Raw genomic sequence first — 15,999 nt, forward strand, 5'->3', positions numbered from 1 at the left:
TCATTTCTGCCACAGTAGCCTTTATCGTGTGCCAGGCAGTGTTTTGGATGTTGGGGATTAAGCTTAGTCTGGTGAAGGGGTCACTTGAACAGTCTCAACAGGTCAGGTAGGTGAGACAGAGGCACCAGCAAACTGCAGGAGTCCAGGACAGAATAAGGGACTGAGTTTCTGTCTTCACCCCTAGTCACCAGGGCCTACTCAGCGGGGGGATGGAGTAGGTAAGTGAATGAAGTCTTGTCCGTTCCCCGCAGGCAGTGAGCCAGGGAACAAGCAGTCCAGTGCCCAGAGCATTTGGGGAAGAGAAGGGAGGAGGGGCAGCCAGCCAGCTTTGGCTGTGGGAGCAGTGGGGTGTGTGGAGGCTGCCCAGGCAGGAAGGCCAAGCTGCCTCTTCCCTGACTTCATGTACCACTCTCCCCCAACCTCCGCCCCAAGAAATAAGATTACATGAGTTTAAAGAAATCATTAAATAGACTTTATTTAAATAACATTAAACATAGCTGGCTCTATGCCAATTGGTCCTTGTGTTGGCATAAGGGAGTACTTCAGGTAAAAGGGTGAATCGGATTCCACCTTGCAGTTTCTTAGCTCAGAAATTCCAGCAATCCCTGTAGCTCCTTGCAACCCCTCACAACCTCTGGGATGGACAGCAGAGTCTGGGAAGAGAGGCAAAAAGGCAGCTCAAGGCCACAGGCCCGTGGGCCAAGGCTTCCAGTCCCAGCAAGCACCCACTGAGTTAGGGGGGAGAAAACAGAAGTCACAGAGAAGCCTGCAAGAGAGGCCCAGCGCTCAACACAGGCTGGGAACCAGAGCGGTGCCCAGCAGAGCCTCCGGGGCCCAGGCCTTGTACCAGGAGCCTTGGCTGCATCAGTTCCCTCCCTCCTTTACCTCATATATATGCTGGACAATGTCATCTAGTTTCTTTAACTCCTTGTCAGAGCGCCGAAGATTCTCCTCCAAGATGTTTCTCTACAAAGTAAATAGGTTGCACAAGTCCTATGTTTAAAAGAACAGCACAGCTTGTGGGGCAAAGAAAAAGCATGGCAGGACACTTGCTAGTGGTGGTGGGAAGTGGCCTGGAACAGCATGGGAAATCTTACATGGCTCTGGAACTTGGCCATGAGCTTTGCCTTCTCATTTTTCATCTCTAGGAACATCACCCTCAGCTTGTCCACCTATAGATATGTCCAGATCAGTAGGGGCACAGTCTAGAGTTCCCACCACCTGCCCGGCTCCTCTGTTGACTCCGAGTCACCTCCTGGGAGAGCCACACTTTCTCCTGGATCCAGTTAGTGGCCATGGGCTGACAGTCGGGGTTCAGCTGGCCAGCCAAGGTCTCTTGGAGCACCTTCGTCTCTGTCTCTGCACGCCGAAGTGAGCGGGTGAGCTGGGTTACCTCCTCTCTAAGGCTCTGGGGATGAGAATGGAGAGGTATCCAGTAGTCCTCAAAGGTCCCTTCTCTCCTTACCCATGTGGTGAATAAGGGTAGACCAGGCGGTCTAATTCCCAAATGTGGGATCCTGCTACCAGAGACACAGGAGGCCGAGGGCCAGGCATCATGACAAACGTACTATGAGCTCGCCGCTCTTGTCTATCTGCTCTAGGATCTTCTCGTTCTGTTGCTGTATCACTTCCTGGAGCTCCTTTTCATTCTGTGAGAGAAAGGGAAGAAGGCACTGCAACAGCTGGCTTCTTTGCAGTCCATGCCAGAAGATAGGATTTAGTTTCTAACTAACGCTCAGCCCAAGCAATACCAACTTATAACACTCCAATTCTTCCTCTAGGGCTATGTCAGATCAGGCACATTTCAATGTTGACAGAGTTCTGCTGGAGTTCCTGACTTCTAGGTCAGCCTGGGAGATGGGTAAGCCCAGAGCTGTTTCCCAAACATGTGAAATGTCAGACCCCAGGAAGGGCAAAACTAGGACAGTAGTTGGAAAATCTCTACCACCCAGATTCTTGGACAGAGTGGCACCCAGTGGGCCAGTAGAACTGCCCCAGTTCTTCATCACCCCCCTTTCTAGGCCCCTCCTTCACCTTGTAGCGCAAGCACAATGCCTGGTTCAGCTTCTCTATGTCCACTTCCTTTGCCTTTTGGGCTTCCTGATGCTGTTTTTCCTGGGCCTGCAGCCTAGCCTGCAGATAACAACTAGGCAAGGGAAGAATCTGGCATTATTCCTGCTCCCTCAGGGCCTGTCTCACATGACCTGCCCTCTCTCACCAAGAATGAACTCCACTCACATCTCTTGCTGCAGAGTCCTGATGGCTTCTTCTTTAGACTCCTGCAGGAGGGAACACAGGCTCTGAAGCTCCAGAGTCACTGTGCTCATCTCTGCCAGGCTCCTCTCCATGCCCTGGGTCTCTGAAAGAGAAAGTCCTAGATAAAAGCAGAGTCCATTAGCTCTGGAAGGAGTGCATAGCCATCATTTCCATAACTTTTATCCATGTTCCCCACCCATGGGATTTAATGTGCAGAACAGTACAGATCCCAAAAGGCTAAAGTAAAATGAGCCCAAGTAATTGAGGTTTTTAGGGCAAAGCACTTCTCACTGCTTTAGTCTTTATCATTACTACCAGATCTGGAAATGAGGCAGGATCCCTGGAGCCCATCCTAACCTGTAGGCTGAAGGGAAACCATTGATGCTACTCGGGTGAAAGCACTCTTGTCACTTCCAAGCAAGGGCACAGGAGCTGATTCCGGCTCTAAAACAAAAACCAACATGGAAGAGGGCCTCTGGTGGCCCAGTCAAAGGTCTGCCATAATGGAAGCCAGGGAGATAGAGGTCTGTTGGTGGGCATCTTCAGCAGCTGAAGATAACAGGAGCAGGGTCACAACTTTCCCACCCCTAAATTCCAGGGCATTTAACCTTCATCTGCCATTGTTGTTAAGATGCTTCCCAAGAGGGCACCGCTGGTGGGCAGAGGGTGTTTCTGAGCAGGAGCACAGGCTGTGCTTCTGAGCAGGGTCTCTGGTTCAGCCTAAGGGCAAAGGAGAAATAAAATATCAGCTGCTTTACAGGGTTAGTGATTTCCCTTAATGACCAGGTACTCACCAGCCATCTCCTCCAGAATGCTCTTCTATTACCTCTCTTCTCTACCTTCAAATTCTCCATCAGCTCCTTTACCTGAACTTAATTCTCTCTTACTAAAACAACAATTTAAAAAAAGCAAACAAACCTTATCTTAAATCCTTTTTTAGCTACTACCTTTTCTCTTTCCCTTCAATTAAAAAAAAAAGAAAAGCCTATATTTCTTGCCTAAAATTCTCACCATGTATTGACTCCCTCGCCCACTATACTCAGGCTTCTAGCCCCCCATTCCACCAAAATTATCATGATTTGGTTCACCAATGGCATCTTTACTTTCAAATGCAATGGACACTTCTCAATTCTTATTTTACCTGACCTGATTTTACCTGATTTGATCATTGATGACCATGTTTTTCTTTTAGAAACTTCCTTTTCTTAGCTTCTGGGACATGACTCTTTCTCCCCTCATAAGTATAGGCCTCTTGCCTTTCTAGTTATTTCTTCTCTTTATCCACAGACCCTTCCTTAACCTCTAGACTCCTTTTTGGTTCATCCTTGGCCCTCTTTATACCTGGATCCATTCCCCAGGTGGCCTCGCTTCAGGAGCTCCACAAACACATCCACTTCTATACAGATGACCCTTCAATCTCTTCAACTGGACTTTTTCCCAATCTCCAGACCCAAAGGCTCAACTACCTGTGAAAAATCTATCAGAATGCTCCATAATTTAGTACCAGAATGCACCTGAAATTTAGTACGTCTAAAGCTCAGCTCACCATTTTCCCGTCCCACCCTACCAAAACTCTGTTCCTTGTCCTATATTTAAGATCTTAGAGCGGAGGGGTGAACAGCAGATTATAGCCTGCAGTTTAAATCTGGCCTGCCTCTTGTTTCTGTAAATAAAGTTTTATTAGAACACAGCCACACCCATTCATTTATATGTCTGTGGCTGCTCTTTAGCTACAAAGGCAGAAATAGTTGAAACAGAGACCACATAGCTCAAAAAGCCAAAAATATGTATTATATTGAATTTTTAGGAAAAGTTTGCCAACCTGAGTTCTAGAGTGTGCATCTTTCCAACCATCTAGAGATCAGCATTCACTCTTCTATTTACTCTGACATCATACTGGTCATCAGGTTCTATTCTACTTCCTAAATATGCATTGAATTCTTCCCATCCATCTCCACTCTCTACCCCTTCTGTAAGTGCCAGCAGTTCAAGCCTTCGAGTCTGGCCTCTTGCCTACTTCTCCAGCCTGTCTCCGTGTCATCCTTGTCCCATATAGCCTCTACACTCCAGTTATAAAGAGCTACTTCCTGGTCCCCAAACTTGCCACAGTCCCATATAAGCAGGGCTTTGTCTTGTTCACTATAGTCCCAGCACCTAACTCAGGTCTAGGATAAGGTAGAAAAAACAAAAAACACACATAGTGCCTCTATGACCTTCATATACTGTTCCTTCTATCCGGTAGGCCTTCCTATATTCCCGCCCCTGCCCTACAACCTTTTAAACCTCAGGATTCTGCCCAAAGGTCACCTGACTGAGCCATAACTCTCAAAGGAAGAACTGCTGTTTCTTTCTCTGAGCTCCCACAGTAGACATCCATGCAGACCTCTATCATGATCACAATTCAAGATGAGAAGTATACCAGCAAATTACAGCCTGCAATTCAAATCTGACCTGCCTCTTGTTTTTGTACATAAAGTTTTATTGGAATACAGCCACACCCATTCATTTATATACTGTCTTCCTTCTGTCTTCCCTGTCAGACTGTGGATTCTTTCACATTTCCTGTGCTCAGCACATACTGGGGAAGAGGGTCAGATCATAAGCACTTCCAGATTTCATGATCCTGGGGAATGAGCGAATTAACTCAATTCTGAAAGATATCGACCATTTATTGCTTAGTGTGAACTGTGAGGAAGCCAAAGAAGCAAGGCTAAATTTCTGCTTTCTTTAAACACATTCTAGTTGAAGAGACCAGACATCCAGGGAGAATGAATAGAAGTACAAAAAAGTACAAAAAGAAAATTATTAAGTTCATGAAGAATACAGCAGGAGATCGTTTAGTCTATGTGATATGGGAACATTTCAAAGAAGAAGGTGAACTAGGGGAGATTTCAATAGGAAAAGAAAAGATATTTCCAGTTTGGAGACAGAGGAGAATGGATGTAGTAAGCCTGAGTCTAGGTGGGAATGGTGATGGGACATGTATGTAGTGTACAGGCAACCTAACCGGAGTACAGGATTCATCATAGACAGGCAGGAGACAGATGAAGAAAAGTTTGAGTGACAGGCTAAAGAGGTCCTGTACAACTGAAGGTCATTGAAAGTCATAGAGATAAAATAAGAGTAGCATTTTAGGAAGATCGTTCTATAGAGTAAAGATACAATTGGAAAAAATCTCAGTAAACTAAGAATAGATGGTAACTGCCTCAACTTGATAAAAAAAATCTTCAAAAAACCTACAGCTAACATCATTTAATGGTGAGAGACTTGAGGCTTTCCTTCTAAGATCAGGTATAAGACAAGTATGTCCCCTCTCACCACTCCTTTCCAATGTTCTAGCTGATGCAAACAGACAAGAAAAGGAAATAAAAGGTACAGCTTGGGAAGAAGAAATAAAACCATCTGTTGGAAGATACAGTTGGAAGGGAAGAGAAGGAACCCCCAGATCCTACCTTCTCCTTTAGTTTTGTCTGGAGTAAGAGGGTCAGGCTCTGTAGTCGCTCAGCCAGCACCCCCAGTTCTTGGGAATACTGCTGAGTCTTCTCCAGTTCTTGCTCCTGGTTCTCTGCTATAGTACTAGCCAGTTTAGCCCTGAAGTAAGGAGGGAACAGGGAAAACAACCAAAGACCTGGCAGCCTTCTCTGAATACCTCTCAAATCCCCACCCAGAGCTGCATTCAAAGAGGGAGACAGGGGCTCTTGGATCCTATCACAATTCCCTTCTTGGAGACTTCAGCCTGTCGAAGAGTTTCTGGGAAAGACAATCACTTAAGTGGGGAAGCATAGAAAGGCAGAGATCTTACTTCAGGTTCTCCACAGTGTCCTTGAGGTCCTCACACTGCAGGCTGCGCTCCCGGAGCACTTCCAGCGTCATTTTCAACTGACACTCAACCTGGCCCAGCTCCAGGTGAGCAACCTGATTCTCTTGGTCTGCAAACTGGGGAAACAGGCGAAGGAGAGAAAGATCAAGAGAGGGAGGGGGTGGGAAATGAGTCTAAACAGATTTTAGAGTCCTGGGAACAGAGGCTTTTTCTAGTCCAGTTTAAAATGTCACCTCAATACCATGAGGTAAGAGTCACACTCCTACCAGCTCTCCTGACCCAAGCCATATCCTTACCTCCAGGGTCTCCTTCAGGTCTTGCACCTCCTTGGCCAGGACGGCCTGCTGTTGCTGCAGCTCTGCCTGCATGTGCTTCAGTGCCACCTCCTTCTTCTGCCATCTGCCAGAGATCTTATGTTAGGGCCCATCAGTCCTATATCCTAGGTGCCTAACACACAATAACTTCACAGGAACTCACTGAACAGCCTGCTCCTTATTGTCCTCGGTAAGCTGGCAGAGCAACTCCTCCCTTGTGGCCAGGTCCTGGGTACACTGGGCATGCTGACTCTGTAGCTCTTTTAGCTGACTCTCCATGCTGGCCCAAATCTCCAGCTGAGCCCGGAGATCTAGACCAAAAGTATTCTAATGACACCATGTGGTCACCAGGCCAAAACCTTCAATACTTCTATTCCAGAACAAGTGCTCTAGAGCATTTTCTTGTACTACTGCCACACCCCAAGCCTTAGCAGGACTAACTGCTAGCAGTGTGTGAGTAGTACACACGCGTGCACACGCGCGCGCACACACACACACACACACACGCACACGCACCTGTTGCTAGGCGACTGTTTTCCAACTCTAGTTTTTCTCTTTGGCTTTTGCATTCCTCTAAATGGGTAGAGACTTGTTCCAACTCCCTGGAAAGCTAAGAAGCAAAGATAATTTTCCTCCCACAGTTCCTCCTGAATCAAGAGTCTAAGGACTTAGTCCAGCTTTTCTTTCCAGATAAGACAGCAAATAAGGCTAATCCTCAGGAAAAGAAGAGTTGCAGCAAATAAGGCTTACACTCAGGAAAAAGCAGGAACAGGAGAAAAGCTGCTGAAGGAAGTGCTGAAGGGCAAAGGAAACAACTGGGCCCAAAACCAACCATCTCACAGCAAAGAGACCTGGCTGGCCTCCAAACCCACAAGGTAGAAAGAAGACAGGTTCAGGGTAAGAGGCTAATACCACTCATTGGAAAGGCCTTCTGTAGTGAAGGAGAAAACCAGGCCCAAGCGGTCCATACTCCTAGTTTGTACCTGCTGCTTTTCCTCAATTGCAGCATCACGTTCCTGCAGGGTCTGCCGGCTCTTGGCTGTGAGTTTCTCTGTGAGTTGTCGAGACTGGCTCAGCAAAGTTGTCCATGTTATATACTACAGAGGAAGCAAGCAGATCAGCAGAGCATACTTGAGGCAAGGCTCCTACAGGCTGGCTATGAGTAAAGGAGTAGTATGATGGCCCCAAATACTCACATCCAGTTGCACGGATATCCAGTCCTGTTGCAAGGTTGAAATAAAACTGGCTATATGCTGAGCCAACTCTTCTTGCTCAGTATGAAACCCTACCTACACAAGAAAGATTACCAGTGGATGGGGGCCCTTCCCTCTGAATACAGCAAAGTGGGAGTGTAAGAACATCCTCCCAGTGTGTCAGCATGGATCTAAGGAAAGGAAATGCCCTCAAAATTACCAGTTGGGTCTGGGTTTCCTTCAAAAGGCCTCTGAATTCCCCCGTGGATGCCAGGTCCTGTTCCAGCTGGCTAATGCGCTGGCTTGCATGTGCACAGAAAGCCTCTAGCACTGTCTCTGCCTGTAGGCAAGAGGTTGTAAGGACATAGTGGGCAAAGGGAAAACAGCACAAAAAGCCCTAACTATCCACCACACCAGTAGTTTGGTCTGTTATTCCCCAGGGCAGGCAGTTGTTAGGCCCCCCATCTGTGTCTCAGGTGAATTTGTGTTCCTGCAGGAACCTTGAGGAAGAGACCTCCCACATCCACGACCAAAAAGCCTGACACCTTACCGCATCCTTGCCTCTGAGGGCCCTTTCCTCTCTTTGCTTTGCTTCTTCCCTTTCCGTTTTCAGGCTCTGGAGCCTTGCCTTCAGTTTCTTCAACATGTCAAAACAGCAGGAGACCAAGGTTTCTGCATGCCGAGACTACAAGATAAACAACAGGTGCCACGTCTGGGTCCTTTTTTTGGCTTTCAGTCCCACCAGAGGCCTCTGCCTTTATCTTCATGCTGCTTACCTCCTGATGCACAGTAGTTCTATCTTCCTCTAAGTGCAACAGAGAGAGGTGAAGCAAGGAGATCAGCTCTTTAGAGACCAGCACCCATGATTGCTGTGGAGGGAAAGATGGTTAGACTACATCAAAGTCACTAAGCAGGAAGCAAGCAGGGGAGTAAAGCCACCGAGCCCCATTTCAAGCTCCCAATAAGGAGGAGATGTCCTTAACGATGCTTTGGAAACCTCCCTGGACTACCATGGCTGAGTACCACCATCTGCTAACCATGCAGGAGTCTCCTTAGTCTGCACAGGAGACCAATGATGGTCAATCAACACTTACCATGACATTCCTGGCCTGCTGCAGAGCCTGCCCAATCTCTTCGCTCTCCTGAAGATGCTGAGGTTTCTTACTTATCTAGCCAGAGAAACAGAGTTGTTCCTTTTGCATATGCAACTTGCAACACCAGCCCCTCATTCCCCCTCCCAATGAGAATTCAGGGGCCTTTTCTATTAAAAGCAGGAGCAAGGCTAATAGCTTGATGAAGCCAAGTAAAAAAATCCAGAGGTAGGTAAGAAAATTCCTTTTGAAAATAACTTAAAAAAAAAAAATTACAAGGATAATGTGTTTTTATGGTAAAAATTTGGAAATACAGAGGTAAATACAATGGAAAATTATTAATAATTTCACCACCTAGAGGAGTGATTCTTAACCAACAGTACAACACCTACCCCAAGAGATTACAATGTACCTCCACACCAGAGATTTCCTTGCTATGATGGGTAGATTACTTCCCTCAGGTGTCAGGGGAGAAAAAAGTTGTGGAGTACTGATTTAGAAAGAAATCACAATATTCAATAAATTCTAAGATATTATCTTTCTACATTTTACCACCACAAAATTGGGATGCATCTTAATGTTGACAGTACTTTAGATCTGATAAAAGACAGTAATGTTTAAAAAAAAAAACACACACACAACTGAGACTACAGTATATAAGAAATTTGTGATCTTGCTTTTATTACTCAATTTCATTAATGTTATGTAGCCCTGAATTTATATTCACTCTCCTCACTGGAACAGCCAGAGACTAGGATATCTGCCTTCAGGGGACCTATCATAGTGGAGTACCACCCATTTTTAACGTGTGCTGATATTTTACCTCACCTCAGAGCCTCTCAGAGGTTATCTGAGCTCTGATTTCCTTTCTTTAAAAAACATGAACTTATGTTAAGCTTTTCCATGTTATTAAAAACTCTTCATAAACATACTGACTGCAAAATATCCCATGTTATGGTTGTGCCATTTTTTACTATATTTTTCTCATTATTATTTTTTTTAAGTTACCATTTAATGCAGATTTTTTCCCCCTTAGGACATCTCCCTAGAACTGAAATTACTGGGTCAAAACTTTGAACTGCTTGAAGGGTCTGTCTTACACTGCCATCAAAAAACCTTGAACCAATTTATGTCCTACTGACAACAGAACGATGCTTACCAACATTATCTATTTCAACCCTTGGCTATTTTGTCAGAAGAAAATTGTATTTTATTATTTCAATTTGAAGTTCTTGATTATCAGTAATGCTAAACTCAAATACTTATCAGCCATTTTTAAGTTCTTATTCTCTGTTCATTATCTTGGGGCAGACAAAAATCTTACTGTGCTATGTAGAGTAGATACATATGATCTCAAAAGCAATGGAGCCATAGACTCTAAACCTCTGGGAGAGAAGAGGGAGCCTTCATTACTGCTGAAAGGCAGCCATCATCTGGGAAGAAACCCATGGCTAGAGCAGCTGTGCTGTGTCATGACGCTGCAGCCGTCCGGATTTAAGGAGACAGATCTATCAGAGCTCACCGCTCCTTTCCCCAGCAAAGCAGTCATCACTCCCTCCTGCACCTTGCAGTAAGGTTCAGAGCACACATAGGGCTCAGAGCTGGGCAGTCAGGCTGGTGACGCGATTAGCATGAAAGAGGCAGCCAAGTGGCAGGGACAGGGCACTGCTTCAGTGGCCTCCAAAGGGATGTGGCAAGCTTCAGTGGGATAGGGTACAAGACCAACTCAGGGATGGCAAATGAGGTCAAGGACAAAAGGAGAGGATACCAAAATAAGAAAACACAGAAAAGAAATTGAGCAGCTAGAAGAATGATAAGCCTCTGGTTTCCAGGATTTTGGCAAAAAGTCAAGTCATTATTTTGAGGATGTTTTCAATCCAAAGGAGGGCTTTGAGCATTTGGAGACCATCTCTTCTTAGCAACTGCCACTTATTACCTCAATAGCCACAAACTGAGGCTCTAAATTCCTTTCCCTACAACCATCACTTCCTTGCTTGGCCTGTGTAGTCACAGCTAGAGTCCTCTGTCTTTAAACTGTTTCCCTTCCATGTCTCCTACAATAATTTTGAAAGACTAATTACAGCCTTTGTAACAATTTAAACCTAATGGTACTCAGTTTGAAATTAAACTTAAATCACTCTTAAGTATATATAATGGTATAAATACTACATACACCATAATGATTTAATACCTATTTGATACCTTTAAAAAATGCATGTACAAGCTCTTCTTTAACAGTCAGAAATTTTTATCATCCCTTTTTCTCCTTGAACCTATAATTTTTACTCCTCTCAGAATTTTTCCCTAAAGTAATATATTTTTATACTTTTTAATCACTATCTCTGCAACAACAAAAAAAGATCACCTAAATTTAAATTAAAATTTCTTTTAAATACCTCTGACCATACGACCTTAAGTAAAAAAACTTTCTTTTGGATGGAGAAATATTTCTATCAGTTGTATACTAATCACTATAATATTATAATTGTTAATAAGATCATAAGCATACACAGCAGAATCTGATTAGGAATCATTTATTAATGAAACGGATGGAGCTTCCCTCTCATCAGTTCATGTGTCTGTGGATTACTATATGTCTCACAATAAGACATGGCTCAGCACAATTCTATGCCTATTTCCCATTCTTACAGATATAAACACCGAGAAATCTTCAATGAACAATGGTAATAAGTCTGAATAGAAGAAGGGGAGACGGGCATGTCACCCCCTCCTAGGGGTTTGTTTGGAGATATATGCCAAAAATCTCACTGCGAATTTTCATCATAAAATTTTAATGATCCACTGCCTTTTATGTCCTTCAATTTCATTGAAAGCATGCAGGGATGTTATATAATCGTGGCAGTCATTCACTTTCTCAGCATGTACACAGATATTTTCTATTGTCCTGTGATTGCTATCCTTTGACCACTGAGATTCAGGATGGGTAGTAAATATGCTCCACTTTAGTAAAGTAGGCAAGGGCAATTGAGAATGGAGAAGTAGGAAAGAAAAAAATTAATGAACAAATACACTTGGAAGATGAAGATCTAGAAAGTGATTCCTTTACAACTCCCCTGCTTGCATTCTCTCGGGAAGTCTTGATGTTCTCCAGGGGTATGGTGAGTACCCATAATCTTAAGTGATTTTCTGGGTCCTCAGCTTTTATACATATTCTAAGAGGCCCCACTGGCTCCTCCACACTTTGTGAGGAACCTTCTTACCCCGCTAGGAGAAGTGTCAGTCTGTGTGCTACTGTCCTGAACTTCTGGGTGAGGGACAGTTAGCTGGCTCTTCCAATTCCGCAGCTGGTGGGAGAGAACCTCCAGGATGACAAGAGAGTTCAGCAGGTTATCTTCCAGGTCATGCCGAGATAAGGCGGTCAGATCTGGAGGATGGCTGCAGCAGGAAGAGAAGAACATGAGAAGAAAGGGGAAAGGATGGGAGTGGCAGGTCCAGGTTAATGGAAGCCAGGAAGCACAAGGATATACGGACACTTACCCCCACAGGACACGCTCTGTCTCAGAAGTACCATCCTTGGTGCCCATCAGGCCTGTTTGGGATGTGTTTGTACTCTTTTCCTGTGGTGCTGGGGGAGTAAACCAAGTCCCCACTGAGCAAGTAGAGAAAGGGGTAGTGCCGATTGCAGTATCCCGAAGCACAGAGGGAAGGGATAAGCTCTGGCGGAGATTTTCTAGCATGACTGAGGTATTTACACCTTTTTCCAGCCAAGCTAATGGGGACATCCAAGGCCCTGTATCAGAGCCAGGAATCCTATCAGCATCTTCTACTGCTGGGTCTTCAGTTGCCTGGGATTCCATTTCTCCTGGATTTGGGATCAGGCATGTAGATGGACTATCTTCTATGTCTGGGACAAGTGCTTGATTTCCCAATTCAGCCTCCTCACGGATTGTGGGAAAGTTCGTTTCTCTTTCCTCTACAGCTCTGTATTCTTTAATCTCCTCCCCTGGGTCCACATGACTTACAGTGAAATCTGCTGCAAAGGTAATTGAAGGGGAAAGCCTGAGCATGGAGGAAGGTAGGGAGGCATTACTTTCAGAAGGGACTAAGTCCTCAGGCACAACCTCGGTCCCACTGCCCCTCAGGCTTTCCCTGGATTGGTGGACATGTTGCTCAGAACAGGGATTTGGGGGACACTCCGAGAGATGAGATGGAGGATCCTGAAGAGTAGATTTCTCGGGCTTCACAGGAACAACTTCCAAAAAGCTCTCTTCCACGCAGGATGCCATCCCCTTTGCCAGCAGATCTGGCCTCAGAGGCTCATCTAGAGAGATGCTTCTTGTCTCTGACATGGTATCTAAATGGGCCTCAAGTAGAACATCTTGCTGCTGCCCCACTGGAGAGGGCACAAAAGTCATGGTTTTAACCACACTGCCATCCAGAGAATCTACTGCTTCCTCAGATGTTTTGGGAGTAGAGTTGGTTTGGGGATTCATATCTAGGGGCTGCTTCCCTGAATCATGCTGACAAGCTTCTAGCCATTTTGAGGGAGGGCTAAATTGTTCTGAAGGGGAGGCTACCCTCTTAGCACTGCCAAGATCCAGCGGAGGTGAGTAGTCGCTGCCTTCCTGTCAAAGGAAACAAAAGTAGTTGACTGAGGCAGATGCTTCAGATTCCCAACATACAATTATGGGTGCAGGACACTCTGAACTCAAAAAAGCAAAGAGTTTTCGTTACCTCTGCTTAGGTAAGAACTTGGCTAAGCCTTGCTGCTCACTAAAGAAACCCAATAGCAGGGAAAGGGTCCTTCTAAGTGAACAAGCCTATAGTATAAATGAGGTGGTAGTATCTACCCATATCACAGGGAGATGGCAGCTTGAATGTGACCTCACTCCTCTCCAATCCTAACTCCAGCCCACTTACAGGGGAATGGGTAGGAAGACTCCCTAGGTTCAAGCTCTATCAGAATCTAGAGTTGGTACAAGATTTTCTCCCTTCTGGAACAGATGAGAAATTGGAGACGAGAGTTAAAGAGCCCTTGGCCCACAGAGCTCCAAAGACACTAGTAAGAAAGGGCAACATCAGCCTGCACCAGTGATCTAGTCTCCCAGGGCCCCAGAGCTGAGGGCATCCTGAACGCACAGGATGAGTCCATTCCACCCTTGGGATATGAAGAGCTGTAGCCTTTGTAGCAGAGAAGTCTGAGAGCAGAGAGCTTTCTCTGATGCCCTGATAAGGGACTGACAACCTCCTGACACGCGGGTTCACAGGGACAAAGGCCACTGCATCTTTTTTCACTTGTCACTGGTCCTGACATTCAATGAACTAGAAAAGGAAAATATGAATGTACCTCCCTCAAACCTTGTTACAAGAGAACAAATACTGTATAATGCCACTTATATGAACTACCTAGAATAGTCAAATTTATAGAATCAGAAAGTACAAAGGTGGTTGCCAGGGACTGAGGGAAAAGAGAACGGGAAGTTGATGTTTAATGAGTACAGTTTCAGTTTGGAAAGATGTAAAGGGTTCTGGAGAAGGCTGCACAGCAAGGTGAACATACTTAATACTACTGAACTGTGCATTTAAAAATGGGTAAGATGGTAGATTTTATGTGATGTGTTTTTTATCACAACTTAAAAAAAATCATGTTAAAATGCCTCTCATATAATGCTAGGGAAAATATGTAAGAGCTATTTTAGATAGCAATCTGGCAAAATTTATTAAAATTATCTTTCGTTCAACCCAACAATCCTACTTCTAAAAATTTATCTCATGGAAACAAAAGTGTCAGTACCTAATACACGTACAAAGATACTTGTTAGCGTTGCTTATAGAAGCAAAGAAAAAAAAACCCCAAAAGCCATTTGTGAATAAATTATAATTCATGCATACCATAGTATCTTACGAATTAGTTCTACATGCAAGTTATTTTTCTCATTTAACAATGTGGTGCAAATCCCTCCATGTCAACTGGTGTAGAAGAAATGCAAGATTTTCAAACGAGTTATTATAGTTACCTAAGATGGCAGAAACATATTTCTTATATTTATATATAGTTCAAATGTTTCAAACAATTAACATCTATTAGATAATCAAAATTATAAAAAGCAAAAATTATAATTTTGTTGGGGGAAACTCTTTTTGTGTATGTGGCTGACTATATCAGGGGGCAGCAGAAGGGAGACCTAAATTCCAATATATTCTGCTACTGTGATTAAATGGCTCTGGTTAAACTCTATAGCTCTATGAAGATCAGTTCCAACTTAGTACTTATTTATTTTTTACCTAAGCTATACTGTCTAATATGATAGCATATGTGGTTAAAGTTAAAATTAAATGAAGTGAAAAATTTAGTTCCTCAGTCACATTAGCCACCTTTGAAGTGCTCAATAGCCAGGTAACTAATAGCTACTATATTGGACAGCACAGATGATCAAACATTTCCATCATTCCAGAAAATTCTATGGGATAGTAAGTGTTTGAGCTCTTTCAAGAAAGACTGCTACCTTCAAACACCTATTACTCGGGCTGTCATCTGTTTTTACACATTCTTCTTTCCTCCTCTAACCTATTTTATTTATATCCCATTGAGACAGGGACCATGGATGTGGTCCGGGTTCTCAGTGAATTGTCTTTAACCATCCTAGGGCACCTCTCTGTTGGCCTGGATAACTGTAAATGTATGTCACTAACGTGGAAGACTTCATTATCGTTATTAATTACGTCCCAGCCCCGGCCCTCTGTTCCTCTGAGCTCTCAGCCTCCGCAAAGACCCAGTCGAGAAACTGGCCAGGCGAATCTCACCTGCAGCCCGGGCTTGCACAGCGATGAGGCCCGCGAGTGGCACATCGGGGACCCTTTTCCAGAGTTGGTGAGGGCACTGGCTTGAACGGTAAGTTCTCGGAGAGGAGTTCTCATGGCTGGTTTTCCCTGAGAAAGAAAGAGTGTGAGAAAGCCTGGGCCCTGCCAGCCTGCCCTTCCACCCTCCCTTTTTTAGTTCGTGGGGCAATAAGAAGAGTAGCGCGGACCCCAGATGCGCCGAAGCCGCAGGACCAACAAAAGACTCCCCACGCTCCCGCTCGACCCAGCTTTCTGAGACAGCCGGCCTGCCAGCGCCCCGCCGCGAAGTCCCAGCCCAGCTATCGCGCCAGGAGGCTCTCTCGCTCACCGGCTGCGGAGAAGGCGACAGGCTAAGGTTCAGTTTTTTCACCCGCCACATCTTCAACACAGAACGCAAGCCGATCACCTCCCAGACCCTAGCGGTGACGCCATGTTCGCCCGCTGTCTTTATTTGAACCTGCTCGGCGCATCTGGATTGGCTGCGGACCTCAGTGCGTCAGGCTGCGCCTCCACTCGAGCCCGCG

At 45.0% G+C, this 15,999-nt stretch overlaps 1 protein-coding gene across 4 annotated transcripts; it reads right to left on the reverse strand.

Annotated features, from left to right (window-relative positions):
- Positions 1 to 455: 455 nt before the first annotated feature.
- Positions 456 to 15,964, reverse strand: SPAG5 (sperm associated antigen 5). Of its 4 annotated transcripts, none has more exons than XM_073235150.1 (24): positions 15,804 to 15,964; positions 15,440 to 15,565; positions 12,173 to 13,260; positions 11,896 to 12,070; positions 8,678 to 8,752; positions 8,360 to 8,452; positions 8,134 to 8,268; positions 7,804 to 7,923; positions 7,587 to 7,679; positions 7,374 to 7,487; positions 6,907 to 7,000; positions 6,554 to 6,701; positions 6,373 to 6,475; positions 6,059 to 6,192; positions 5,709 to 5,847; positions 2,865 to 2,976; positions 2,614 to 2,700; positions 2,239 to 2,359; positions 2,035 to 2,146; positions 1,569 to 1,649; positions 1,253 to 1,408; positions 1,098 to 1,172; positions 886 to 966; positions 456 to 653 (listed from the first exon to the last, which is right to left on the reverse strand). In XM_073235150.1, exons 1-24 carry the CDS (start codon positions 15,852 to 15,854, stop codon positions 582 to 584), a joined length of 3,585 nt encoding a protein of 1,194 aa, XP_073091251.1. In that variant the 5' UTR covers positions 15,855 to 15,964; the 3' UTR covers positions 456 to 581. The 4 variants fall into 4 exon arrangements, 3 of the variants coding, with proteins under 3 accessions (XP_073091251.1, XP_073091250.1, XP_073091252.1); XM_073235149.1 differs by having other exon boundaries at positions 2,239 to 2,374; XM_073235151.1 differs by lacking the exons at positions 7,587 to 7,679; positions 7,804 to 7,923 and having other exon boundaries at positions 2,239 to 2,374.
- Positions 15,965 to 15,999: the final 35 nt, after the last annotated feature.

Source organism: Manis javanica, chromosome 4, assembly GCF_040802235.1.
Source record: "Manis javanica isolate MJ-LG chromosome 4, MJ_LKY, whole genome shotgun sequence".
NCBI classification, from domain to species: domain Eukaryota; kingdom Metazoa; phylum Chordata; class Mammalia; order Pholidota; family Manidae; genus Manis; species Manis javanica.

Bases quoted from the DNA above. Each gene is read 5' to 3' on its own strand.
- SPAG5 (XM_073235149.1), bottom strand. From the start codon at position 15,854: ATGTGGCGGGTGAAAAAACTGAACCTTAGCCTGTCGCCTTCTCCGCAG. The intron at 7,488-7,586 runs GTGAGTATTTGG...CTTCCTCTGTAG, and splicing joins GGATATCCGTGCAACTGGAT to TATATAACATGGACAACTTT. The intron at 6,702-6,906 runs GTGCGTGTGCGT...CTTTTGGTCTAG, and splicing joins AAACAGTCGCCTAGCAACAG to ATCTCCGGGCTCAGCTGGAG.